The sequence below is a fragment of the Pholcus phalangioides genome, unplaced genomic scaffold (genome assembly GCF_987345545.1).
Source record: "Pholcus phalangioides strain wild (caught in Gottingen) unplaced genomic scaffold, Ppha-v1.0 ptg000042l_1, whole genome shotgun sequence".
In the NCBI taxonomy this organism is placed as follows: Eukaryota; Metazoa; Arthropoda; class Arachnida; order Araneae; family Pholcidae; genus Pholcus; species Pholcus phalangioides.
This window is the reverse complement of record NW_028301628.1, coordinates 33031066-33058963: the sequence shown is the minus strand read 5'-3', so window position 1 is coordinate 33058963 and position 27898 is coordinate 33031066. Positions and strand designations below refer to the sequence as shown.

At 34.3% G+C, this 27898-nt stretch overlaps 1 protein-coding gene across 1 annotated transcript; it reads right to left on the bottom strand.

The window, feature by feature from the left end:
* Positions 1-26647, bottom strand: LOC149064913 (exosome complex exonuclease RRP44-like). The gene is made up of 22 exons (XM_089254890.1): positions 26322-26647; positions 24798-24955; positions 20972-21168; positions 20408-20493; positions 18458-18631; positions 17985-18134; positions 16103-16231; positions 15853-15990; positions 12295-12441; positions 12074-12190; positions 11814-11915; positions 10998-11062; positions 10645-10729; positions 9868-9995; positions 6666-6752; positions 5120-5276; positions 4133-4353; positions 3841-3931; positions 3602-3679; positions 3328-3489; positions 337-459; positions 1-172 (listed from the first exon to the last, which is right to left on the bottom strand). Exons 1-22 carry the CDS (start codon positions 26538-26540, stop codon positions 101-103), a joined length of 2886 nt encoding a protein of 961 aa, XP_089111016.1. The 5' UTR covers positions 26541-26647; the 3' UTR covers positions 1-100.
* Between the last annotated feature and the right edge of the window lie 1251 nt (positions 26648-27898).

Genomic DNA, 27898 nt, shown 5'->3' with positions numbered 1-27898 from the left:
CCCTTTTAAAAAATATTAAATTTTTATTTGGCTCCGAATGAGAAGTCTAAATACAATAAAAATGCGAGATTGAAACCAATCGAAAATTTTTATGAATCAATCATTTGGGGTCACACTTCATTTTTTTCTTAGGAGGTTCATTTTTCAATGATGGTACACTGAATCCTGGAATCTGTAGATTAGAAAAAATACACATGGTGATTTAAAAACTTAATGAACACTCATTTAATTACCTTGTATGAACAATCATTCAACATACATTTTATCTGCATCTGTTCATAATCAGATAATCTATTCATACAAAAATCAGAAAATATAGCAAAATGAATTAATTACCTCTGGTTTCACAAGATGAAGAACAACTTTCTGATGTTGGACGTTCTTTCGGTCTATGTGTAGTTGCACGATCACAGAATCGAACTGTCGTAATATTACACCTCCAGCTGTCTGAGTTTGCGCCTTGAAAATAAGAAAAAAAAAAGAGATTTACTCAATTTTTCCTGAATGAGATTGTTCAGCAAGAAATTGACAATCAACAATTATCAAAATATTTATTGTTTTGCACCATACAGTAATGGGATTATAAACGTAAAAAAGTGTATTTTCATAATTTTACCCACATTATTTCAAAGTTATGAACTGAATTGTTTATCAGAACCATTTTTAGTAAGTTTTTCATTCCATATCAAACAAAAACCAAATTTATACAAGCAATGCCTCTGAAATTCTCAGGGAATAAAGCTTTAGGAGTGATTTTTAGAGAAACCATATTTATACTTGAATCTAATGCACAACTTTTTGTTCAGCTGCAAAATATATAAAATTTGGGAAAACTATGGTTTTTTAAAATTTCATTTTAATTGCAATTTAAATTGCATTATTTAAAATTGGAAGTTGATGCAGGTAAAATTATTCATTGCTCAAAAGCATATCTACATCCTCAGGAACTTCACAGCACAAATCTTCATTGGAGTTGTAGATACAGGTTCAATTTTGGAAAAGAAAAATGTTTGTTTGATTTGAGTAAAGAAAGTACTTTACCTATATCGCAGATGCTATCTGATTAGTTATTTACCCATACCAGGTTATTTGTACAATAAAGTTGAAAAATTAATAAAATTTAGTTTAAACAAAATGAAAAAGTGACATTCAGGGTTGGGAAGTTGCTTCTGAGAAACTTAGCAGGAAGAAAATGAATTTTATAAAAATTACTTCATTTCATATTCATGCCATCATAATTTACTGCTGTTGCTAGAGAAGTTTATTAATTGCATATTTAAATAAGTCCTTTATCTATGTATAAATTTTAAATTATTTTATTGACAAGAAATATAAAAGTTTCAAAATTAATTATTTCCTTTTATCAGCTCTGTGAAACATGCCATATCAAAACAAAACCTTCTTTAAGGAAACAGTTATTTTCCAGATATTATGCTGAGTTGAACTCTGAAAGAAAAGTTATCATGTCTCCGCCGGGACTATCTATCTTTCTCAAAACTTTCTTTGTTATGGCAGCCATTCCACTGTTCTAAAGTTGAGTGCATAGCAAGAGATAGAGGTGGGGCATCGCCCCCCCCCTCCCAGTGCCAAAGGTGGAGCCTATTGATCTAATGTATATGCGTATATATGAAATGACATCATCATGCCTTCCCCACCCCCAGACTTATGACTGCTCACTTGCATCTCTGAGTGGATAAATACAAAAAAAGGAAAAATTATTTTAAACCCCGGTTGAACTTGTGGGACAACTTCAAATAATTTTAACACACTGCTTTTTGAAAATTTCAGATATTTAATTTTAATTATTTTCCCATTACATTACTAGATTGAAGGTATTTTAAATGGTATCACTGAAGCGAGTTTTTGTACATGCAGTTTAAAAAAATCACAATACTCTATTTTGCCACAGTTCCTTGCCACCTGTTGCTGTTCAGAATTTAATCTTTCACTCTAATACTCAGAATGCATGCAAATCTTCCCTATCATACATTTGCATGTATGATAGGAAAGGAAAGCCTCTCAATAACTTTTATGACATTTTATGACTGCAAAATTAGGTGTCAAGTCAGCATGCGTGACAAGAACAAGCCCTATCTGCCCAATCTCTGTAGCTGATATATTAAAAGCAATAGAAATGGGTTATACAGTAGTACTTAGAGCCGCTATGGTAGTTGAGTGGTCACAGTGACTGACTCGCATCACAGGGATCTGGGTTCGAACCCCACTGTCGCCATAGTGGTGGTTGGCTGAAGTTGGTTTTCTGTGGTTTCCAACTTTGAGGCGCGAATGCGAGCCGATCTCCCCGTTAAAAAGTCTTGCCACACAGAGCAACATGCCTACAACAATAAAATTATTCTTCACTCATAGGTTAGAAAAATAGATGGCAGATGGAAGCACTACACACAACAAACATTACACAAAAACTGACTTCATGTCAGGTCCACTACACATACACAAACATTCCAACATGAACCAATTCGTTTGAAGTTCCGCAAAGGAATATGGACGAGATGCATGTGTGGTTCAGTAGTAGTACTTGAATAATTTGAACATTTACGAACTCTGCTTTAGGTTTTCATCTAACTTAATGTTAAAATTTCTGATTTAAAAAAAAAAAAAAAAATCATGATATTTATACACGAAAATTCAGTTTGGAAAAATTCTACAAGTTAGACTGCTTTTCTCGATCAAGCTGTTAAACAACAAATTTTTATAGACTACAATTATTTTAGACTATAAAAAAGTTCTATTTTCCTTTACTTTTTTTTTTAAATAATTTAATGACCGTTGTTCAGATAGAGTGTGCATTGAGACTGTGTACAACTTAATACAACTATGCTTTTCAACCTATAGGATCAAGGATAAATATAATCAAATAATAATTAGTGCACATTTTTTTTTCTTCCATAATTTCATATTTTTTTCTCCAGTTTTTTCCACTGTCTCGGAAGTAAACCAACCCTTGTGGCATTACACAACAGTAAACAAATTTATATGAGAGTTTTGAATAAATTTACCAAACAGTTTTTCTACTAGTTAAATATTTTCAGGGTCCCTTGCACATATTCAAAACTGTTAGATGGCATATATGGAATAGGTGTGTTGCTGATATAGTTTTAGATGTTATAATATTTATATAGAGAAAATCTATATAAATTTTTGAGTGCATGCATCATTTTGTATCGTAAAAAATGAAAATTATTATTAAAAGATTTAATATCATTAAAACACTGATCTCTAAATCTCAAGATCTTTTAAAAATCTTTTTTGAGAAAATCTTGCATGTTTGTCTCAATTTAATACAAGAAAGTGGTTGTAGAAACAAACCTCTTCATCATAATGAAACTCAACAGTATCATCGTCTTTGTTTAAAGATGACAAATATAAAGTGTTTTCCAAACCAAAGCGAGGAAGTAAAATCTGCAAAGCATTTTCTCTAACAAAGAAAATGAAGCCTTCTTCTTCAACAACCTTGTCTTTGAAAAATATCTGAAAAAAAAAAAATCCATGGATGTGAGTAGCAGTAATTTTTTCAGTACATTCCAACACATAACTGACTGTAAATTTTTATAAACTGTATTTTTGAAAAAATCATACTTACATGTGTATAAAGGTTCACTGATGCGCGGCCACAATACTGGGCTTGCTTATGCCTGTAATTTAAATTGTTACAAATTTCCTAAGGAAATAAAGTGGATAAATGTTTTAGTGTGACATGCAAACATTTGTAATGTTGAATAAGTTTCATTATTTATTGATATTAGCTCAGACTTTAAGTATAAAAATCTATTTACAAAACACAAAATATGTGATAAATGAAAAGAAGAAAACTCAAAGCACCTGGGTTTTCTGTTTATCAACCAGATGTGGATAAGTCATGTCTGCTCCAACTGCAACAGCAAGCAAACGATGCACAATGACATCAGAATATCTGAAACAAGCAAAACAAATAAGAATATCTAAGTACTAAAAGAAGAAAACAAACAATTTCACAATGGAGCATATCATAAAAATTTAAGATTTGTAAGATTTTTCAACAATAAAAAAATAAAATAGTGCTACATATTTCTCAGGTTGGTGCAATGTTATGTTGTCATAAATTATTGCAGCCCAGATTAAAAAAGCAATTTACCTTCTGATAGGAGAAGTAAAATGTGTGTAAATTGGAACAGCTAACCCATAGTGAAAAAATTCCGATTCTGGTAATACACCACTACTGAAGTACAGGGCCTGTGCCATACATCTTGTTGCAACCATTCGCAGCATAACATTGAAGTAAAGATTTTTGGGATCAGAAGCGGCATCTAATGACTTTGCTAAAGCTTTATTGTTTTCTGGATCTATACTGAAGCCCTGTAATAAAATAAAAGCAACCTTATGAGCATTGATGTACATGATAACTTATTTCTTTCCCTGTATTAAAAAAAAAATTAAAATACACACATATATATCAGACACATAGCTGCCAACTTTGGAGAATGAGCATTCGGGAGGTTTTCATGCAGATCCGAATTCCGTAAAAAACAAATTTAAAAGGGATCTTTTAGGGATATTTTCCTGTTGCAAAAACTGTGACACAATGCAAGCCATTGCTAATCATGGCCAACCAGTAGGTTAAAGTCCTTGGGTTAAATTACCTTTCAAAAATCAAATCTCGCAAACCAAAAAATCTCTGTCAGGCCCAAAACAGGACATATGTATAAAGCAGATACATACAATCGTGCCGATTTCGGAAGGCTGGATTGAATTTAGTGTTTTCTCCCTAAAAATGAAATATTTTTTTGTGATGTGATGAAATTGCAGCAATTCAAACAACGCTTATAAAGCAGCAGTTTTTTTGGGGTAAATTCTTGGGGAATAATTTTTCTCTTAAATGTAGAGATTTTTTCCATGGACGAAATTCGGAAGATAAAAAGAATTTTTCAGGAGTCTGGCAGAGTAGAAATTTGGGAGACTTGGCAGCTATGATATATCACACACAAGGACATTGCAGTGTAGGAATCTAATGATCTTAAAAATATTTATAATTACCTTGCTCTGTATATCGATATAAAATAATAAATAGATTCATTACAACATTCATTGCAATCAGAAGCACACAAAAATGTTATCTGCTTACTTTTGAGAGACCAGCTTTTATGAGTGGTTCAAAATTTGTTTGAGGGGGAGCTGGATGCCGTCTCAGCAAAGCACAATCTGGAAATTCTTTGTGAATTCGCTTTGCAGCAGATATATTTGCCAGTAACATGAATTCTTCAACCATAGAATTTGTTTCCCTTTTGTGCAAAACAGAATAAGTAAAACCATAAAATACAAATACGAAAGATTTCAATCCCTTATAGAGCAGTGTTCTTCAACTGTTGGTTCATGAAACATTTCTCCTAATTTATGTAGCCACTATATAATTTTAGAATTAATAAATAAAATAGTGTCACTGTAGGCCTATTGGTTTTTATTTGCCTCAAGTGTCATCATATGTATGAATTATAAATCTGATTTCTGCTGATGGTTCATGAAACTTAAACTATTTTACTGGTATGCAGGTGTGAAATCTTTGAAGAACACTGCACTAGAGTAGTAACTACCATTTTATTTGTTCTAGTAATCAAAACAAAGATTATTTAGCATCAAACATGCTTATATTGAAACATCAACCCAATCCATATCTCAAATTAAGACGAGAGATTAAGTATCAAATTATGTATTGTAAGATATTACATGATAATAATTTTGATTATTAAAATAAAAGAAATCATAAAAATCATAAGAGGAAGAAAAAGTAAAAGGACTAAAACATGAGAGAATGAAAAAATAATCATTGCTGTATTTTCAGAAAAAGAAAATTTTAATTTTTTAAAAAGTGAAAAATAATCATTTTTAACCCTCTGTTGGGTGCAATACTAATCCTAATATGTTTGAGTGCAATTCATCTGTGAGAATAAAAATTAAATATTTGCTTAGGCTTCAGGTAAAGCTTATCAAAATAAACTCTTTACTCAAACAAGGATATGTTTGCATTTTGAAGTTACTTTTCATATTTCCTTGCAATTCCCAAAGCTTCAAGTTTTCTCCACTTTTGTTTTCAGAGACAGGATCAGGCATAATTCATCTCACAGATTATACACAATATAATGATCAATATCACTGAATTTAGCGAATGGAGCATTAAGTATATGAACTACTGCAGGTAGATAAAAAAGAAATATTGAGTAAAATTTTGAAAATTCAGAAATCAAAAATACTTTACGTAATCAGGTGAAACTCATCTACCTGATTAAAGTGCACTAGTGAAAAAACAATGATCCCTTAATACCCTTGTGTGTGAGTGGTGCGAAGTCATGAATCTACTAGAGGCCCCTCCCCTTTCTTGTTAAACTCAGCTCTTTGGCATGAAAAAAGAAATGGGTGCTTCATCTCACTGATCAGATTCACCTGACAAAGGGTTAAAGGAATTCTTAATTTGGCGGAGGAAAAAAGACACATTTAACTATATTGATAGAGTTGTGTCACAACATTCATTTTTTAAATAATGCACATTGGAGGAGCATAAAATATATGAATTTTATTTTTAAATTTTAAGGTAGCATGAATAAGCAGGCTTACACTACATGAATATTAAATAAATAAAAAAAAGTACTTTATAAATATTCTATCAAATATTTTACTTTAGTTCCTTGGTTTCCACATCAATTGGATCATGAGTTTCAGAATCTACAGAGAATCTCACTTCTGTAGATGCTAAAGTAAGAGCGCTAAGAAAAGAAAAACACAAGTTATTATAAAAGTTGTACAAGTGCTTTCACAAAAAATTTCATCATACAAACTTTCTTCTTATTGCTAATTCAATCAATGCACGAGTGTCTGGGGGGGGAGAGGGGGTGTCTGTCCAGACTTTTTTTGTAGGGTCATTTTTTTTTTGTAAAAATGGTCAATTTTGTTTAAAGCTAAACAAATAAATCTAGTTGATTTATCAAAAAAGAAATGAAATGTCAAATTTATGGTTTCATTAATTTGTATTTTGTGAAGGATTCGTTTTGTAAAGGATTTCAGATCCAGAATTTTTCGGAAAAGGGCCTGGAAAATGGACCCGAAATTTGGTTGGACAGGAAGAAATAAAAATTCTGCAGTTGGTTAAAAAATTAAAGTAAAATATGACAATATATCAGCTGGAAATTCAGCTTTGATAGTGAATTCCACAATATAATAATATTAAGGGAAAAACACATAAAATTATATATATATAATAATTTCTATTGTATTTTTACCCTACTATATATATTAGGATAAAAATACAAGAGAAATGAAGATAAAAAAAATGAAGAGGTAGTGAAAAACAATATCTTTTGAATGACAAAAGCGCTAGTGCTGCTCACTTGTTCTTTCAAAAAAATATATATACAAAAAAGGATTATTTTAAGAAAAAGGAAAAAAAATTGAATTTTATGAGAGTGAAATAGAACCTATGCAGAAACACCTACACTTTTAAAACCATGCATGGGGTTCCCCGATACAGACACATAGGTTCTATTTCACTCTCATAAAATTAATTTTTTTCCCTTTTTCTTAAAATAATTCTTTTTGTTGGGTGTTCTGTTAATGGACCGACAAACTCAGAGGGTTGTTAGTAGACATCAAGAGAAAAGAAATGCAATAGAACATGGTGTCACAAACCACATTGAGAGAGTGAAAATCATGAAAAACGCATGCAGGTTTCGACGTCATGCTATAAAAACAAAAAGTGCAATAATAACTACAAAAAATTTATTTGATTAATTATTACAAGAGTTGTTAAAAGTGGCGGCCACTGATGTCATTGCACAGTCTACAATAACGTAAAAATTATTTCTGGACTCGCTCAAAGATACCGGGTATGCTTTTGATGTCTACCGCAGTGATGAAAATCCGTGCCTCATCAAATATTGCTGTTGGTACAACATCCGCTAAGTGCCCATTGCCATCTGCTCGACCATAAATCAGATGCATATCAGTGTATTCCTCATTCGTGTAGTCAGTCCTCACGATACTCATTGAAACAGGCAACTGCTACACGTGCTTACTACCGTAATAGTGCTAATTTATGTCATCCGCAGCGCATGCGTTTTGTGATGCTGCTTATGTCAGATATGGTGAGTGAACCCACAAACACATTCAGTGATCAACTGACATCCACCTTTCGTCTCCTCTGAAAACAGAGACTGCACGTATTTCAATCAGAGCCTGCATGTGTTTTTTGTGATTTTCACCCACTGAACATGGTTTGAGACACCAATGTAACAAGCTACTCGCTAACTTATTACATTAATTTGTAGTTAAATTTTAATGAAGCCTTTTAGAATATAATTTTATTTATGACGCCAGACAGTCTGGGAACTGGGTTGGACTTTTATTCAGATATAGTGTATAGAAATAGGTGAGGCACCTACTGCACAGGTGTTACCTCCAATGCCTTTTGCAGATTCTCAGAACTGACCCTGCCCTTTGGGCAGTGGTACCTTGAGAAGGAGTGGCAGATGGATTTATCATTGGTATGTAGACATCGGGGCAGCAGCGAGATTCCAGTAAGGGATTCTAGTCTGGAACCCACAGGGGAAGGGGTGTGACGTTTAGGAGATGGAACCAATGAGAGGGAAACAGGAGGAAATTGGACGAGAGAAGGTAGTTGAAAGGGACAGAACGAACTGGGTCTTGATGAGAAGTGGTTGTCCGGTTTTTGGGGAACAGTGGAAGGAGCGGAAGATGACGAAAGCCTGGGGGTAAGTCTTGACCTATTGCCTTCTCCATTCCTCTCTCGCTCAAGGAGTAGTAGCATAAAGCATATGTACTGATTTATAAGTATGTAATTTAAAAACATCCTCATATATTCATTATTTGTTAAAGCTGTAAATAAATAATCTTTTACTCTGACCTGAGGACAAGGGTTGAATAATTGAGTGGTATTAATTGGTATCTCGAGTATCAACCCCCAGATGCGGAGAGTAGCTCTGGGACAACACATTCAGTGATCAACTGACATCCACCTTCCGTCTCCTCTGAAAACAGAGACTGCACGTGTTTCAATCAGAGCCTGCATGTGTTTTTTGTGATTTTCACCCACTGAACATGGTTTGAGACACCATGTTCCATTGCAATTTTTGTTCCTCTTGATGCCTACTAACAACCCTCTGAGTTTGTCGGTCCATTAACAGAACACCCTGTATATATGATACACACATTTACCTCTTTTTATTTCATTTTAGAACAAAATTTAACTAGCAGCATTTGAATAAAAATTGACATAACTTTTTATTTTTATTACTGAGATGCAGTCAATGCTCCTTATAAAGACCATTTTATTACAACTGGTAGGATAATTTCAAATGTTTCTACATGACTATCCAATGTTTTTCTTTCAATATAATGGTTGTTTTCCATGGAACGATGGAGGTCGTTACAATGAGCATGAACTACCATTAATTAAAACTCTTGATTTTTGCCAATTTTCGTGTCTTTTTGAAGTCTTTGAAATTTTCTTAAGATGTTATTTCAGCATAAGCAAAGAAAAAAAATGGAGAAGTTAAATAATCAATGTTAAAACTAATTTTCACCAAATTGTTAAAAGGTAAAATTCTTCCAGTATAATAAAGCAAAGCATAAGTTTTACTGATTGAAATTCTTTTGATGGGGGGGGGGGGGTTAAAATATTTTAAATTAATATTTTACAGAACTATGACAGCTGTCCACCTTTTCATTGTTATTTTTTTCCATATTTCACTTTAATTTTTGAATGAACCATAGAATTTTTATTTTCTTTTGGATACTATTCGTAAAACACCTTGTACAAGAACTTATACTTGAGAAAAATTAATAAATATCAGTTGATACACACACCCATTGTCAACTCTATTTCTCTTCAATATTTTTGCCAAATTGTTCAAGTTTCTAAGTGAAACAGTAACATCATCATTCAAAGCTTTGTCGTCAATGCGCATTTGAGCTTCAGCATATGTGAGAGCTGCCTACAAGTAGTGATGAAGGAAAATTAATAAATTTCTTTAAAGTATCAATGTTTAATTAGTACTAAAATACAGTAGTGCAAGTTGATATGTCAAACTAATTACAGAGCCGGAATTGTGCTAATTGTGACATTGAATCGGAGATTCTAGTTATTAGTTACATCAGTCATATTCTCAATCACTGAAGGGCAAAAACTCTCTGAACTAAGCAAGTTCTCATCAAAATGCGAGTCAATTTAACATTGTTTAAAAAAAAAATTGAGAAAGAAAATATGTACTCATAAAAAAGTATCACTTGCTAATTGAAAAAAAATGATAATCAAATTTTCCTCAACTATAAGTGACATGAGCAAAATTACACATACATGAGCTACAAAACTTGAAAATAATAAGCACCTAGCACATGATGAAAGCTTTTATTGTGGTGGGTATTTTTTTTATATGGGGGAGGGAACACAAGTGTGACTGTCCCCCCCACTTTCCTAGTTTAGGAATTTTGCAGCAAAAACAAGACAATATGCTAATATAATTCAACTTTTCCCCCCTAAATTCTGCCACCGCTTTTTTTTTTTTTTTTTTGCTTTTAGTGCCTTGGGAGGGAATACATAGTATCAAATGTAAACATTTCAGAACAAAACAAAAACTTCCTCACTCTTGACTTGATTATGGATTTGAAAAATGTTGTTTTAAGAACTTCTGCATTAGTTTTCATTTCCCACAAAACACTGAATGCAAACCTGAAAATAGAAAATAAATGTTTTCAATTAAAAATTTACAATATGTTTGTTATCCGTATAATTCATATATTTGATACTTCACTAAAATAAAACTCTGGCATTTTCGTGCATACATATTCAATATTTTTATGTTCTATATATTTAATTCCTGATTTCATATATATATATCTACTTATATTTCTACAGATATATTTTATATTTTAATTAATTTTTTCTCATTCTTAGTATGATAGGACATAAAAATTAGAAACAATATATAATAACTTGCCTTTCTTCATTTCCTCTGAGAGAGCACAGATTAGAACTAAGCAATTCTGGAACCATGTCTATTCTCTGCAGAAAAAGGTATGCATTATTGTATTGAATGTGAAAGGCATTATGTATTGCTACATGAAAACACTGCTGAATAAAGGAAAAATTTGATTAAATTTTTTTATTTTTCACGTTTGAACACATTTTGAGACAGCAAAGGATCCCATAAACATTAGGTTATTTATAAAGTAAAGTGTTTGGAGAAAGCCAAAATATTTTTTTGCTTTCAGAATATATGCAAAGGAAAAACAGGATACAATTTGAAATTAAAAATGTTTTTAATCTTTGAATTTATCATCTTCTATGTAGATTCCAAATGTTACACAATATCTTTGCAATCTTGGGGAAAGAGTGGGTGCCAATTCCTTGTCTTTAAGAATCCAGTCTCTAAGTAATTTCTAGTGCTCAAACAATAGAAAAAGAGTTTTACTGCAAAATTTTAATTGCCTCACAAGTCAGTCTTAACTAATGACCAAGAAATCTCTGGAGTTGAAGAGTGGGGGTGGTACACACTCGTGATTTGGCAAGCTATAAATTTTCCAATTTTTCTCTTTGCTCATACTTCTCACATTTAAAGTTCCAAAACACAGTGAATCCAGCTTATAACGTTTTTCCAAAAATGTTTTGAGTAGGAAAATGCTTTAAATGGGAAATCTAATAATGAAAATTAGTTGAGTTGGGACCACGAAAATAAGTCATAAAAAGTGGGAACATTGCAAGCGGGATAGACTGTACTTCTAAAAAAATTGCTGCTTTTTTAAAATTTAAATACCTTGTCAACCAGATATACAGTGGTTCCTCGCATTTCAGCTTCTTTATCTATAGCTGTACCAGGTCTAATAAAATGTGAAACATCTGCAATATGAACTCCAACCTGAAACAGAATTCAATGAAATTGAATAAAAAACTGCTGATTTTTCCGACATAATTTTATAGCATATCATACACATGTTATTTATGTATAATAAATCTGTAAATATGTAAAGTAAGCCTACACAGTAAATCTTTTACACACACACACTTGTCTCATACCTCAAAATTACCATTTTCCAGTTTACGACAATGAAGTGCATCATCAATATCTGTACAACCTGGAGGATCAACACTGCATATTGACAGATGACGCAAATCAACTCTTTCTTGAATATCCTAAAGAGAAATAAAAAGTATGTATGTATGTATATATTTTATGCATTATACCAAAGTAAACAAAATCATTGAATGAATCAATGCAACGATATAGATTTGAATACCTTCTCTGTAATGAGCCAAGGTAACTGTGGAAGGCATGACAGAACTGCCTTAGGAAATGGTTGATGTGGGATGTCGTGTTCTAATAACAGGACCTGATTTTCGGTATCTTTTTCTCCAATCTTTCCCAGACTCTGAACAAAATGACCCTGTTGGATATAGAATATACAGTAAAACCTTTGTCACGAAAACTACTGCTCCTTGTGATTACACAGAAATTCCAATATTAATTTATTTACTTTAAGTGATCAAGCACAATGATGCATACTTAACAAACAAAAACATGTTTCACACAATCACTGCTTCTAAAAATATTAAAAAAAAAAAATATTATGCAAGCTTAACTAAAAAATAAAATCACACCATTGCAAAATTGAAGGGTTGGGTGTTCCGGACACCAGATCGAGGGTAAACCAGATTCACCGTTTAACCACTTTTTAAACCTTGAGAAATCGAAAACAATTTAGGAGAATTAGGATTAATGATGCACAAGTTTTTTCTCAAGTTCTAAAGAAAAGCAATCCTTGATAACGGCACCCCCTCTTTTCTTGGATTGAAAATGAACCCTTCTTCTCACGTTGGACGATACCGTCATGAAATCTGAAAATTTTGTGTCATGTTAGACTCCAATTTAGCAATCATATACAGAGACAATATTGATTTTCTGGTTGCCATAGTGATCTGATTCCTGTCAAGTCCTGCTTTAAATATCACACTGAATGCAGGGCTCCCACTCAAAAAATGAGAAAAAGTAGGATGGGGGAGGGTAACCCCCTTAGACAACATAATCATAGCATAATGGAAAAAATTCCTAAAAAAATAAAAAAAATATTTTTTTTTGCAAAAAAAAAAAAAATTTAATTTTGAATTAACTTTTTTTTTCCCTAGCACTATTTCAGTCAAGCCAAAACAAAATGACAAATGGCTTGGTTACAAAACCAATTTTTGGCCAAAACAGTGCACTAGCAACCACAGATAATTCTTTGCTGTCTCTCCTCACATATATCACATATTCTTTTTTGGAGTCTTCTAAAGTGAAGGGCTTGTCAACTCTCTTCGACAAGGCACAGCAAATTTCGAAGACGTAAGTTTTTTTAAGAATGACGCACCTTCGAGACCACTTTCAAAAGCACAATGTAAAATGTGTAAATTACAAGATCCGACATAAATAAGGCAAGGTGAACCAGATAATTTTACTGTGTTGTTCATCATTTTTTAAATTTTACTGTTTTGCTCATATTTTATTGTTCAATGCCAGTGTAATCATTTTTGACAAATGACGCACTTCCATTTCTAGCTCTTTGCTGAGCATTGTAAATATTGTTTATGCCTCTTCATGCCTTAAAAATACAGAAGACAACTGAATGCTATTGGGTAGCATCAGAATCACAAAACCTAGAATAGGCCTATGTATCCAACTGCTTTGAAATGCAAACTGTTGTTTCCCCTATTTGCACCATAATTTTGAATGATGAAAGTTACTGTCCAAGACCGTGAAGTGATAAATACAAAATTATTTTTCCATCCAGACAGAAGTTTTTAATGACAACTATACTTGTTGAACCCGCAAACTAAGCAAATGAAAAATTAATCAATCAAATGGTCCACATACACCCCCCCCCCAAATTACCTTAAAAATGATACAATTTCTGCTTTGGCAGAATCATTAATTGCATTCTCCAACATTTGTAATATTTGGCAATATATCAATAATTTTCTGCTCAATTAAAATCAATTACATAAATTTTGTTGATAGGATTTGGTAAAAAAAAGTAGGAAAAGTAAGACAAAAACTAGAAAGAGGACAAAACCGAGAAAGTAGGACAAAAGTAGGACATTTTACCAAAAAGTAGGAAAAGTAGGACGAGTGGGAGCCCTGTGAATGACAAAATACATGCTTGCCACGGATTACCGAATACCTAGTTGTAGTCTTGCGGCTGGGATCGAGCTTATATTTTTTATATTTCAAAAGGAAACGATCAAATATTAACTGGACAGTCACCTGACTATGGTCTAAACCCATTCAGCCACAAGATGTCTGAAATCAGAACCCAACTTTCACATGCAAGTAAAAAAGAATCTTCTGATTGGCCAAAAGTCATCACATGAATACAGACAAATTTTATGAAGGCATCAAAGCAGCAACATTACGGCTAGTGTCTCATTCAAACAGCAACAACCTTCAAAAGAGCAGCTGCGATGATCAAGTAGTCATAGTGATGGATTCACATGGCGAGGTCCTGGGTTCGAAACTTCAAACCTCACTAGCACTACAGTGGTGGTCGGCCGAAGTTGGTTTTCTGTGGTTTCAACTTCAAGGTGTGCAAATGTCGGAGGTAATTTGTCTACTGAAAACACCCCTTTCCTCACAGTATTATCTCTTTGTAAAATGCGTAGAGTACCCTAAGGAACATTCTAGTACATCAGCTTTTAAAATTCCATTGATAGGGTGTTGCAGATGTCTTTTCTGTTCCCGCCTCTGACAAGAGCTTTCATCTTCTTTCCCGTTGGTGACAAAAGCCCACCAAAACATACCCATACCTGGGTCGACTTGAGGCGGTTACCGGCATTAACCTACTCGGCTGGATACGGCCGATCTGGGCACTATAGAGTTAACAATAGATGCTTAACCCTCAGGATGCACCCATCATCCACTGATAACATAGTATGTTAACATGACTATAGTATCCTGCTATCATCCTGTGATATAAATGAAATTTTTTTTCTAGACAAAATTCTTTAAATGACATACACACAGTTCTTTTCCAGTTTTTCACTATTTTGTCTATGATTGTGGGTTCAAACACCCAGATTCTCTGTCAAACTTTTTTTTTTGCAACATAAATGAGTTAGTGTGTGTGCCATCCATCTTTCACAAAAGACAACTGAAAAAAAGGGAAATTGTTTTTACATTGCTGCAGCGAGAGAAACATTTCTTTGACTACTCTCGCAGCCTAAGGGTTAATCATACTCAACTTTAATACAGATTTTTACAGGGTGTTTCAGGTAAGCGTGTTCTGGTGAGGGGTAGGTCACACAAAGACAATCTTGAATTATATAGAAATGCAGGGTCAGAAACATTGTTTTTATGTGTTGGTAAACATACAGGACAAGAAATAAATGAGCATGTATGAATGAATGTCAGAACTCTGCTGCCAAACTTATCTCACAGCTGAGATCTCTTCCAGTCCCATTTATGCCAGAAAAGTAATGAGCAACATGTAAAAGATCAAAATTCTTTCTATTACCCATAAGGAATTTCTGATTACAAGAGTTCAAAGTTACAACCATGCTGTAAACCTGTAACACATGCTTGTAATTGAGGTACACTGAGAGAGCATCCTATACATTCTGGAAAATATATCAACGTTGCTGTCAACCGCATAAAGATGGTATTTGTAACTCTAATACCATGATTTTAATTTTTTTCATCACAATCTACTCCTTCCATAAGTTTGCACATGCTTAGCTGTATCAACCTGCATATTTCTAACTTGTCAAAAAATAAATCAGTATATGCTATAAACACAATTTTGATACTAAAAAAGCTATTTACATACGAGAGGGTACCTGGAATCCCGTGGCCAGCTATCGATAGATACTATAACACGTTGGGAGAGCAAATGCTCACTTTGTCTGGTCTGAATACGAATGCGAGGTATTCTTCTTTCAGCTGGCGTAAACAACAAGCGAGTTGACTGAAAAGATAATTTGAAGAAGCAATAAGTGAAAGATACTCAAAAAGCAAATTATGATGATTTTATGTTCTTCAATAAGAACTCAATTTCCTGAAAAACATGAAAAACTCACTTCTTTTATTGAAGGACATTGGAGTATTCCACAGTACGGTCTCCAATTTCTCTTTATTATACCAACAATTACACCAGTTGGGACTTTATTTGAAGTTTTTTTTTTCTTCTTTTTCTTCAAGATGTCATCCTGCACAAAAAAGTTCCCATAAACTCAGAAGTTTAACAAAAATAGTATTTAGAATTACTCTGGAAACACATTCATCGAGACATTTCTTTAAGAAATCATGTCCATAACAATTAGTAACATGAATCTTATTTTAGGGAATATAATTATCTGTAGTCTTTTGAAAATGAACTGGCAAGAAGTTTTTCTTTGACTAATATGAGTGTCTCGATATTATTTAATATTTATCTATCTTGAATTATGTGTCACTTTGTTAAATATGTCAATTTTTGTAAGTTGAGCAATAAAGTTTTTAGAATAAAAATTAGGGCTATTTAGACATTTCAAAATGACTACCTTTTAAGAAAAGGCATCTGATGTCCAGCCACATGGTCTCTTGGTGGTGCATTGATAAAATAAATGGTCAATACAATTTAATCCCGTAAACCCGGTGTCTGCAACCAAACTTAACTGGTTAACTACTTGATGCCATCAAATCTCACTTTTTCCAGCATGCTGTTAATGGGTCAAACTCCAACATTCACAAAGCTGGTGTGTGTCGCTTCCTTCCAATTTTTACTGCATGCTGGCTAATGTGGAATATAGTGAGTACTTTAAGGGGTCTCACACATTTTAACATGGTGAAAAATTATGCTCCAGTAGAAATATCATTAAAAATGCTACTCAATCATTGATTTATTTCAAATTTTTTACATATATTTTTGATTATACAGTAAAACTTCTCTTTTGCGGTCACCAGTGGGATAAAAATATTTGTCCTTAACAGGCTGATGACCGTTAATCAGGGGTTTGAAATGAATACTTTTATTATACAAGGAGGAAAATATTATTTGGCCATAACAGAGTGGTGACTCCATCTGAGGGGATGTCCATTAAAAGGGGTTTTATACAAAAATTGCAACGTTTTTAAGACAAATAAATTCAATTGGTCGAAGCGTTTCGGCTCTTCAATGGAGAGCCGAAACGTGTCGACCATTCGACCAATTGAATTTATTTGTCTTAAAAACGTGGCAATTTTTGTATAAATTAAAACTAGGCAAAGTTTCTCATTTTTGTGATAAAAGGGGTTTTACTGTGTATTCTATCCTATGTCAGTATCAAGTTTTATATATCTCTAATACTAAATTTTTTACAAATTTTCAAAATAATGCATTAAAAGCAGCTTGCCCGCATAATAAAATAACATGACATCAATTTAATTGAATAAAAATTGATTCAAAATAAAGGAAACTGTTCAGTTCATGAAATGAAGCAAAAGATTGAGATTTCATTGACTCAATCTGATAGTATATATAATCAAAAATATGTGTAAAAAATTGAAATAAATCAATGGTTAAGTAGTATTTTTAATGATATATATACTCGAGTGTTAGTTCCCCAAACATTTTGTTCCCCATCGTCCCCTTCTTCAGAAAATTTTTTCTCTCATCATCCCCCAAATCAAGCGAACCCATAGGACCCTAGGCTATACCCGTAGCTTCTATTGACCCCCTCCCCCCGGACCATTCTATTGCCCACCGAGGGTGATATTGTTCACTTTGGGAAACACTGTACTAGAGCATAGTTTTTCACTATGTTAAAAGGTATGAGACCCCTTTAAAGAAATAATGGTCTTGCAATGGTGGATCCTGCTGGTTGTTGGCTGCTTCTACAAACACTGATCTATTTATCTACTGATAAGCGGACATGCAATGCTAGAATCTATAATCTTAACCAGAAGCTAATTATTGCAAAGCATATAAAATAATTTGGCTACCTCCGTTGAGTTTTCATCCTCAATTTCTTCAGTTTTATCCTCAAGAACAAGTGATGATGGACAAGACCACTCCTCTTCAGGTAAAAGTCGGACAGCCACTGTATCCCCATGTACAGCTCGATTTAGACTCTTGTAACCTTGAACAAATATCTGTGAATGAACAGCATGAGACATAAGCAGAAGTATGGTAGGAAATATTAATTTTTTTTATTACAGCAGGTTTACCTTTTTTCACATTTGATCAGCTGAAAACATTTAGCATTCTATTTTTCCCCCCAATATTAAAAAAATTTTGTTCATTTATTGTAACCTAAACACAGTCGATTTCAACCTAAGAAATTCCTTAAGTATGAAACAAAAACTTTAAAGAGCTCATGCATTCCTAGAAGACTGTGAGAGGCTTAAAATTTCCATCTTAAATTCTATGTATCAAAAGCAAGTAAACACTACCAATCCACATAAATATGAATTACTGGTTTAGCATCGGACTCTTCTTCATTTCCAACATAGATGTAACCTTCCAGGTAATTTTCACGACTGGCTTGAAACTTTCCCTGGCAAAGCTTACCAGATTTCAAACCCTCTTGAATTTTTGACAACAAAAGATGCTCTGGATATATGAACTTCTTTGAATCCATCATCTGTGACTAAAATGTCAGGAAAAAGCAAAACAAAATTAGGTAATGATCCTGTTTGATTACCAATTGTTATTAAAATAGAATACAAATAGATAAAGTGTTAAATAATGACAAAGAGTTTGAACAATCATAGATCATCAAATTCTATATCCACTGTTTGTCTTAAATGATAATAATGACTTATTAATGACAACTATACAAATATGAGTAATTGTTCTGCATTGCTTGAAATTCACCTGAAATATTGTTTAACATAATAATGCTTCTATATTGTCATTGTGAAATGAAAGTTAATTATTCGACATTAGCAAGGCTATAGCAAGAGGGGGAGACCTGGGAATTTGATGCCCCTACCCTCCCGATAAGCAAAAAAGTGAAAGATATACAGTAAAATTTCTCTACATAACAATACTCTGCAGACCAAGAAAAATATTGTTGTACATGGGTTATCGTTATATCAAGTGGTAGCTATTTTAACACCAGACAACTGGCATTTCCAAACAAGGCTTTTAAAAATATAGCAGTTGAGGGATTTGTGGTTATATTGAGTATTGTTGTAGTGAAGTTTCACTGTAAATGGAATATATCACTTTGTTTACACCCTCTCCCTTTTGAAAGAAATTTCTGGCTATTACTGAACCTAGTCATGAGTAAACTGATTAGAAGCTTTGTTATAGTTTGAAATAAATATTAGACACTATTTTTTCATTTATTAATGCTTACTCTATATTTTAATTAACAGTATGTGCTCTAATCTAACATGCATATACCTTCTAAACTTGAACTTGTTAAACTGGGTATAGGTTAGAATGGAATTGGTGACAGATACTTGTCAGGGAAAACACTAATTTTTGCCGCTGAGATAGATTATGAATTAAATTTTTTTTGTAGGGGAAGAAAAAATGTACTAGACTTGAGCAAATAAAGTACAGTAAAAACTGGTAATAATGAGTATGGCTTATAATGACAATCTCGATATAATGAGTGATTGTCAAAGAGCTAATATTACAAAAAAAATCCGTTTATAACAAGAAGTCTGTTTTAACAACAATTTTTTCCATGATTGTGATCTGTTATTATAACAGACTTTTACTGTATTTAGCTTTCTCAGGGTTTTATGCTATTCATAAGAAATATTTCTAAATGTGAATACGACACTCGTTGCAGACCAAAGTAAAAAGCCAATCAAGACTACAGAAAAAAATTCTCATCAAAAACCAATAATTTTTACTTTTTACCTTAAAGCAAGGGTGCTCAACCTTTAAGAAAGTGCGGGCCACTTCACTGGTTAGAAAACATGTCACCAGCCACTTGAGTAATCTGTAAATGTACTGTGGGTAACTTTAGTGCTCAAGAACTGTGCTGCAGGTCATTTAAGTGATCTGGTACTCACTGTGTCATGGATAACTTGAGTTATGGGAAACTGCATCACGAGCCAATTAAGAGCACCAGAATTGTGCCGGAGGTTGCTTGAGTGATTTTTAAATATATCGTTGTCATGTAAGTGATCATAAAGTGTTCTGTACTTAAGGTACCTTCAGGCAACTTAAGCATTCAGAAACTTTACCACAAGTTATTTGGGTAATCTGTAGATATGCACTTATTATCAAGTTTACTTTTAAAAATTAAATTTTAAGACTTTGAAGACTGGACACACCCCGCTTCCCTTCTCAGAGAGATATCAATAAATTTTAGGCCGCATCCAATGACTCAGAGGGCCATGCTTGGCTAGAAGGTTATGGGCTGAGCATATATGCTTTAAAGATAAAAAACATGTATATTTACCCCTTGATGGCTGGTGGTAGAAGAAACTTGAGCAAGTTTATCAACTAATGAGGAAGAGTTCTTCAAGCTTTCAACATATTGTGAAACTAAAATGGGGAAAGAGTATAATAAGCATATTAATAATGTATAAAAAAATATGATAAGCATAATATTTTCAGGAAATCGAAAAGCTTTGAAGAACCAATGTATGATTGTCATCAAGTTTGGGTATGGGATTGTCTGTATTGTACGAACTTACAACTATGAAAATTGTGTACATAGTGATGTACTAATTTCAAAAAAAAAAAAGAAAGAATTCTGTACAAATTTTAATATTTAAACAAATTCTGAGGGTGCTTGGACTCGAGCTATAAAATACTGTAGGTGCTCAACCACCCACACATCAGACACCAATGTCATTTTCATCAGTGGGAGAATTTCAGACTGCTGACAATTTCCTCATTGCAAAGGAAACACAATTATCACAGTGGAAATAGACATTGGTATATAGAGTTCTGGGCAAACAAGCGTCATATAATTGAGGTTATTGTATGTATGCAAAATATATATATATATCTATCTTACATGAATTAACTAAAAGTCCATCTTCTTTTGCTTTTGTAACATTATCCTTATCATTGGTTAAGAGCACCACTTTTATATCTCTGATAGAACAGCCTTCATTTTGCAGGTGTTGTTGGTACCATTTTGTAGCCTTTCGTATGGCTCTGTCATTTCTATCATTTGCTGTCTCACCTGGTTTTCTCTCTGTGAAGGTCTCTCTGTCAAAAAATAATTTGTATCAAATAAATACATGATAAAAATATTTCTGCCTTATATATGCACAAGCAAGACAAATTAGAGCTCTGGGTTGAATAACAACAACTACTGCTACTTAACCATCTGCCAGAATGTGTGGTCTGAGTATTAAATATGGCCCCTAATGTATTCATGTTGTCAGAGTCATGCTTATTTTGTGTTCTCATTGGGCTACCATCTGCCTTCCATATTTTGAACTGAAGAGGGCAAATGCTTGAATTTTCATGTTATGTAAGTATCATGTTTTAAGTACTGCTTGCTCTCTGGGACTCACAACAGCCACTTAGCCCAGGTCACTGTGCGGTCTCTAGGGCATCAATGGTGGACTCTCATTGTGAGGATTCAGGTTCAGACCCTGTGGATGGCACAGTGGTCTGAACCTAGGTAAAATCTGTGTTTGTTAAAATTACCAAATTATTTCTTAAACTTTAATTCATGGGAGCAGATTTCCATGATTATCGGTTTATATTAAACAGTCCATCGGCAGTTACTTTCAAATAGCCTACATGTAGGCTTATGTTTTACATGTATGTAAAACACATACAGGGTGCATAGCCAACACCTGAAACAGCAAATTACTGGCGAGCCATTGATCGTAAAGGCATACTTCCAATAAGAAAAAGAACAATGTGTTGGACCTCAGATACATCATTCATATCGTGCAAGGGGCAATTAAATTAATTTATAGTTATTAAAATAAAACAATTAACTTTTGGTACGGACACTCCGTCCGCAAATACTCAATTAGAAAGTTGTTGTCCTTTCTGAGGCCAAAAAAAAAGTTTCCAAGTACAATATTTGCTGAAATATTTGAATTCAGAAATTGGAGAAAAGTTGAGAAAGAACAGCATAAACTAATAGAAAACGTTTTTTTCTCTTCACTTTATGCTGTTTTTTTCGCAACTTTTCTCAATTTTCAAATTAAAATATATCAGCAAATATTACACTTAGAAACGTGAAATTTTTTTTGTTGGTCTCAGTAGGAACAACCCAACACTTCTTTAATGAGTTTGTGGGGGTGTCTGTATAAAAAGTTCATTTCAATAACTATACAACACCCCTTGGAATATAAATGATGTATCTGGGGTCCACACATTATTTGGATACTTTTACTAATTGGAAGTATACCACTAGGATCAATGGTTCACCAGTAATTTGCGGTGATAGGTGTTAACTATAAATCACAGAGCCAACGGCTATACTGTGATGAAGACACTGGTTCTCGTCCAATCACATGTGTTAACTATGCATCCCATATAGTCGGACCCCAATATAATTAACTTTGCTTAACAAATTTTTCAGAAGTCCTTGTGCGTATATTTGTGTTAATCTCAACCCAAATATAATAATTTTCCTTGATTCAACAAATAAAAACGCGTCTTATGCAATACATTAAATCAGAGTCCAAACACCAGTGGAATGAATTCAAACAAGTTCACTGTTTTCTTTCCTCTTTAATCATCCCGAAGCTTTCTTGCACCCTCATAATTTTTTTCCCTTTTAGTTTTTTGTATACTCTGGATTTTTTCCCCTCACTTATGATGTATCTTTCATATAAATAGAACAGATAGGGTGAGGGCGAAAAGAAATCTAACTTTGTACCTGTATTCTTATCACCTTATCTATTATACTATCTTACTCTTTTTACTTGTGTTTTTTCCCCTTCCCTTTGTTTAACATAGTTAGGTTAGGACACAAGGTTACTGTATTTATTACCAATCCGTAAAATATACAGCACCTGAATTTCTTGCCAATTCGCTTGTAAGTGAAGGGGTTAACCCTTTTACTACCAATATTTCTGAGGGGGAAAATACTTTAATAAATCAACTAGACTGCAAATATCAATAATACGCTAAGAAAAAAAAATCACCGGGGGAAGGAGGGATCAGAGGAGACATATGTGTCCAACTGGTTTTAGTGGGATACAGATGTTCCAGTGATATTGTATTAATGATTAAAATACAATGAACTACTTATTAAAATAAAAATTGCAAAAGATATTAATAAAATAATAAAATGTCCGTAGGGCAAATACGACCAAACCCAGATTTAATGAATCGGAAGAAATCGACAATTTAATTTGTTAAATCAGGGTCAAATTGTGACCAGGAGCATAAACACACTGTAAACAGCAAATTTTTAAAGCTACTTACTTTCGGAGCTGCTGTTACAACTTATTTCTGACAACAATTGAAGGGGGGGGGGGGGAAAATGCATAAACTTGAGAATAAAGCCAGGATGCATGAAAAATTGATGTATAAAAGTTTGATATGTCCAACATTTTTATCAAATTCTGGCGAAATTGTAATTTTTTTGCTAATCGAAAATTTTTTTCTCTTCAGGTGACCCGTCATTCTTTGCATGTCATGTTCCAAACTTGGTAATTTTATTTTTATTTACTGAAACCTCCCCATGTGTACATTCTGAATGGCTTTTTACTGAGCAAAACAATGAACCTCTCCGCTAATTATGCGAAGTGTAGATGGCACACTGGATACTAAGTGAAGATAGTTGAAAAGAAAAGTCACATGGAGAATTGAAACACCAACTTCACACTTTCCGGGTGCATGCTCTACCATTAAGCCACAGAGTGCAGACATTTTCTTTCCTAAGAACACTTAGTTTTCTTTGGTGCTGAATGGGACTGCACAGTAGACAGCCTCCTAACTCAGCAACAGCTTGCACCAATTTTGTTCCATGTTGCCAGTTGGGGGGGCCGATTTTGTTGTGAGCTGCTGCTGGGTTAAGATTCTGTCTATTGTGCAGTCCCATTCAGCCGCAAGGAACACAGTTTTATTGGGAAAGAAAATGTCGGTCCTATGTAACTTAATGGTAGAGTATGTGGCCCAAAAAGTTTGAGGTTGGTGGTTTGGTTCTCTACAGAGGAATGCGAATTTTCTTCCCAATTATTTTTGCTTGGTATCCAGTCATCTGTACTTCGTGGGTTCTTGTTGTATCCTTTGCTCTCTCAAAAGGAACAGATTCCTATTTCTCATTTTTTGTGTGTCTCTAAAGAAGGGCTTGAACTTGAAATACTAGACAGATACCCACGTTAATATTCCTTATGGAACATCTAGGGTATCTGTTGGAAAAGTAGCAACACCCTCCCATAGCCGACCAATCCATCCACCCCACCTGACCAAACACAAGACCACTTTTCCGAAGTATATGAGGGTTAGGTCTTGGTTTGGCTGTATGTCTCAGAGGTAGCGAAAGGGTCAAATCAGGTGGTGGCAAACTTTTTCTTTCTTGTGCCAATTTCAAAGGCTGAAATCGTATGCATACCTTCAATGTATAAATTTTTTATGTATATCTCTCTCAAATTTCATACTGCTCGTTTGATTAAGATTTCAACCGACAATACTTTTCAAGTTAAATTTCTGAGCAATAGGAACTAAAAAAAAATTTTTTTAATGTTTTGTGACACCTATGGCGACAATGGTTGGCCACATCTGATATAAGGAGGAACCTCCCATAATGGCCACTCCCAGTTAGTGGACAAAATTTTTGGTCCCAAGAGTATTGGTTAGTGAGAGTTTCACTTAATAAATATTTTCCCAAGGCAATCTTTATTCGTCTGCTATAAACTTACTTGTGATGTTCATTCATGAATATGTAAAAATGACGATCTGTATTCGATATGACTTCTTGTAGCCGATTGTATGCTGGTGAATGCCTGTGACGTATTTCTTTGAGAACAGTTTGAAGGATTATCACATTTTTGAACACAGGTTCAAGTAGTACATCAATCTGAAATCAAACAAAAAGTTCTCATTTGCTTTGGTCTAAAAAATTATATATACTAGCAAACTGAATATAAATACAGTGGATTTCATTTCACAGTCGTCACAACCAGGACTGGGGCTAGGAGGAAGGGACAGGGAAAATTTTACAGGAAACAAACAGCACTGTTAATAGATCATAGACATTTGTGATAGAAGGGAAGTGCAAAATTATGTTTGTTGGCTATACAAAATCCAAGAGGCACAACTCATGTCTTTTTGATGTACCGACCGATCGCAGCTCCATCCCAGAGCTGCAAATAGAAGGTGGGTGGGGTCTGGTGTCCTAGGTGCAGGACCCCAAGAAAAGGGTACACACACACCACAAGTTCTTTATGAAAAATTACTGGGAAAGGGAGTACCAAAACAGATTCTCGCTCCCAGGCTATCCTTGCAGCTTTAGATGGGGTGCCAAATTTGAGTTGAAAGGGCAAAAAAACCTTGTTAACCAAAAAAATATAGCGAGGACACATTAAATTTTTGATTTTGTATTCCTATTCCGACAATTCAACTGCAATTGAATTCTTAAGTGATCCCTATTCGAAATGATGCTCAGGGCCAAATCTTGAAACCTGCAACCACGCGACTGTAGAAGGCGATAATTTTACAGCACAGCAACTGAAGGGGAGGGGCCGATTTTTTTTTATTATCTGCTTACACTTGAAAAATGTCTAGAACTAGCTCCAACGATGCTAAGCACATTTTAAACAAGAAACTACGAATGCTCATCCATGAAAAAAAATTTAAAAATTTACAAGCAAAAGATGCATGATGACAAACAGAGGATTCGGTCTATTGCTCAATAAATTTCAATGATGGCAAACACGATAACAAGATTTAAAGACCACTACTCTGATGTGTAGTGTAATGCGAGTAGTGTGTAGCAGCCTTAAGATGCTGATGATAACGACACTGGTGACAATAACTACTGAAAATTCTGCGAAAATATATATAACGATAACACGTTGGCTTGAGAAACATTATTGTTGCCAGTGAAAAATTATGAAAGAACCAAGGTAATCAGGTTGGCGATAAAAAATATAATCCCCAAATTTGTTGCAACCCCCTGCTTATGGAATCTTAGCCCAATTTTTTAATGGCATGTAAATGACCATTTTAGACCTGTGGGTACTCGACTTGATCTTTATATAGGAGATTATTATTTTCGATTCAATTCTGGGTGAGCTCAGACCGGTTCTCGAACCCCAATCCTAGGCTTTGGCGCCTTAGGTTTCCAACTTTTGTTACCAACGCTATTTGCAGTTGAGCGTCATATCACCGACAAGTGCATAAATATACTTTATTTAATAAAAATTAATGAGCAATTCTCGCACCTGATGAAGAGCGACGTTAGTATCGGGAATCACGTAGTGCGGGCCAGTGTGCGTGAGACTTTGGCTGGGAGGCTCGGCTTCTAGGCACGTGCTCTTCTCTGGACACTCTGAACACGCCGATGAGCCGCATGTTATGTCATCACGCAAATAGTGCTCTCTAACAGACTTTATTACATTCCCCTTCTTCGTTTTTCTCACGAACACTTTCGAGGTGATCATTTCCTACACCCCGTTGTCGAAACGCCAAGCAAGCACCGATACAAAATTCAAAATTTCACGTTTTCTCAATCGTGATCGAGACGACTCTGACCACTCTTTGTTGATGACTGCATTTGTCAGATTCTTGAAATATTTCCAGCAAAAAATCAGGAGATGGTCATGATAGCCAAAAGCCTTGTATAATTATTATTCTATCATTGTAGCCAAAAATCATCCTCATAAGTAGCCGAAAACTAAACTTAAAATATTTGATCTCTGTATGGTCAGCTTTATACTAATGCAATTGGAAGTCCATAATGGTTTTTGCTGCTACCTATCGAGTAATTCATGAACTTCATTGATAGATCTCAAACAAAGGAAAAAGGAGGCTGTGCTGCTATCTAGTATTAAAAGAAAAAACGAAAAATTATTGATTAGTACTATTATTGAACCATAGATGACAGGAAATTCTGAAGGTGGGATATTTTTTCATTTCTAGTTACAGCCGTCCGAATTTTCATTTCAACAAACATAGAGGTCTGCTTTTGGATTGGGGTCATTCAAGTATTACGTCATCATCGATGGGGGGCGGGGGGGTCGAATTGCTGACTTTTGATGACAAGGGGGGGGGGGTTTGAATAATGCTTACGTCATCAACAACCCTTTATGAAAACATGAGTTAAGCCGGGCTTTCCTAGAAGCAGGTTTCTACAGTGCGTGCAGAGTAAAAACTCTGATTGGTTAAAAAAACCCTGAATTTCACGTTTTTAACCAATCAGCATTTTCACGCTGCACACGGCGCAGAAATGCTACTCCTAGGAAAACCCGGCTTTAGGATTCAGAGGGCAGAGCTGATGACGAAATTTTGCTGACAAGGGGGGGGGGGGGTCAAAAATGCCTAAAAATTTGCTCACGTAATACTTGAACGGTCCCATTAGTAGCCAAGTCTAAACGGAATTTTTCTGGTGATATTGCTAATATGGGCTAGTAGCGATGCAACAAACTCTTGTCAATGGTCGTAAAGATAACCGACTCTGACAAGTACAACATTATTATGACATGAATGTCGCTCTCCACTTGTTAATACAAGATATACGGAAGACTGGATGTTGTGAAGATATTTATTATTTGAGATGTTAATTTTTTTTAAGGAAGGAAAAAACTCATCACTACCTCTACCGGGAGTCGAACCCGGGTCCCTCGATTGCCGGACGAGTGCTCTGACCACTAAGCTACAGAGGAGATAGAGATTTTCCTTCGCTAGAGCGTATATATGCCGAACGGAACCGTGCAATGGACGGTGAAACCGATCAGCTAATAGCTCATGGACGACGAGCCACCAGGGGGCTATATATATGACATGAATGTCGCTCTCCACT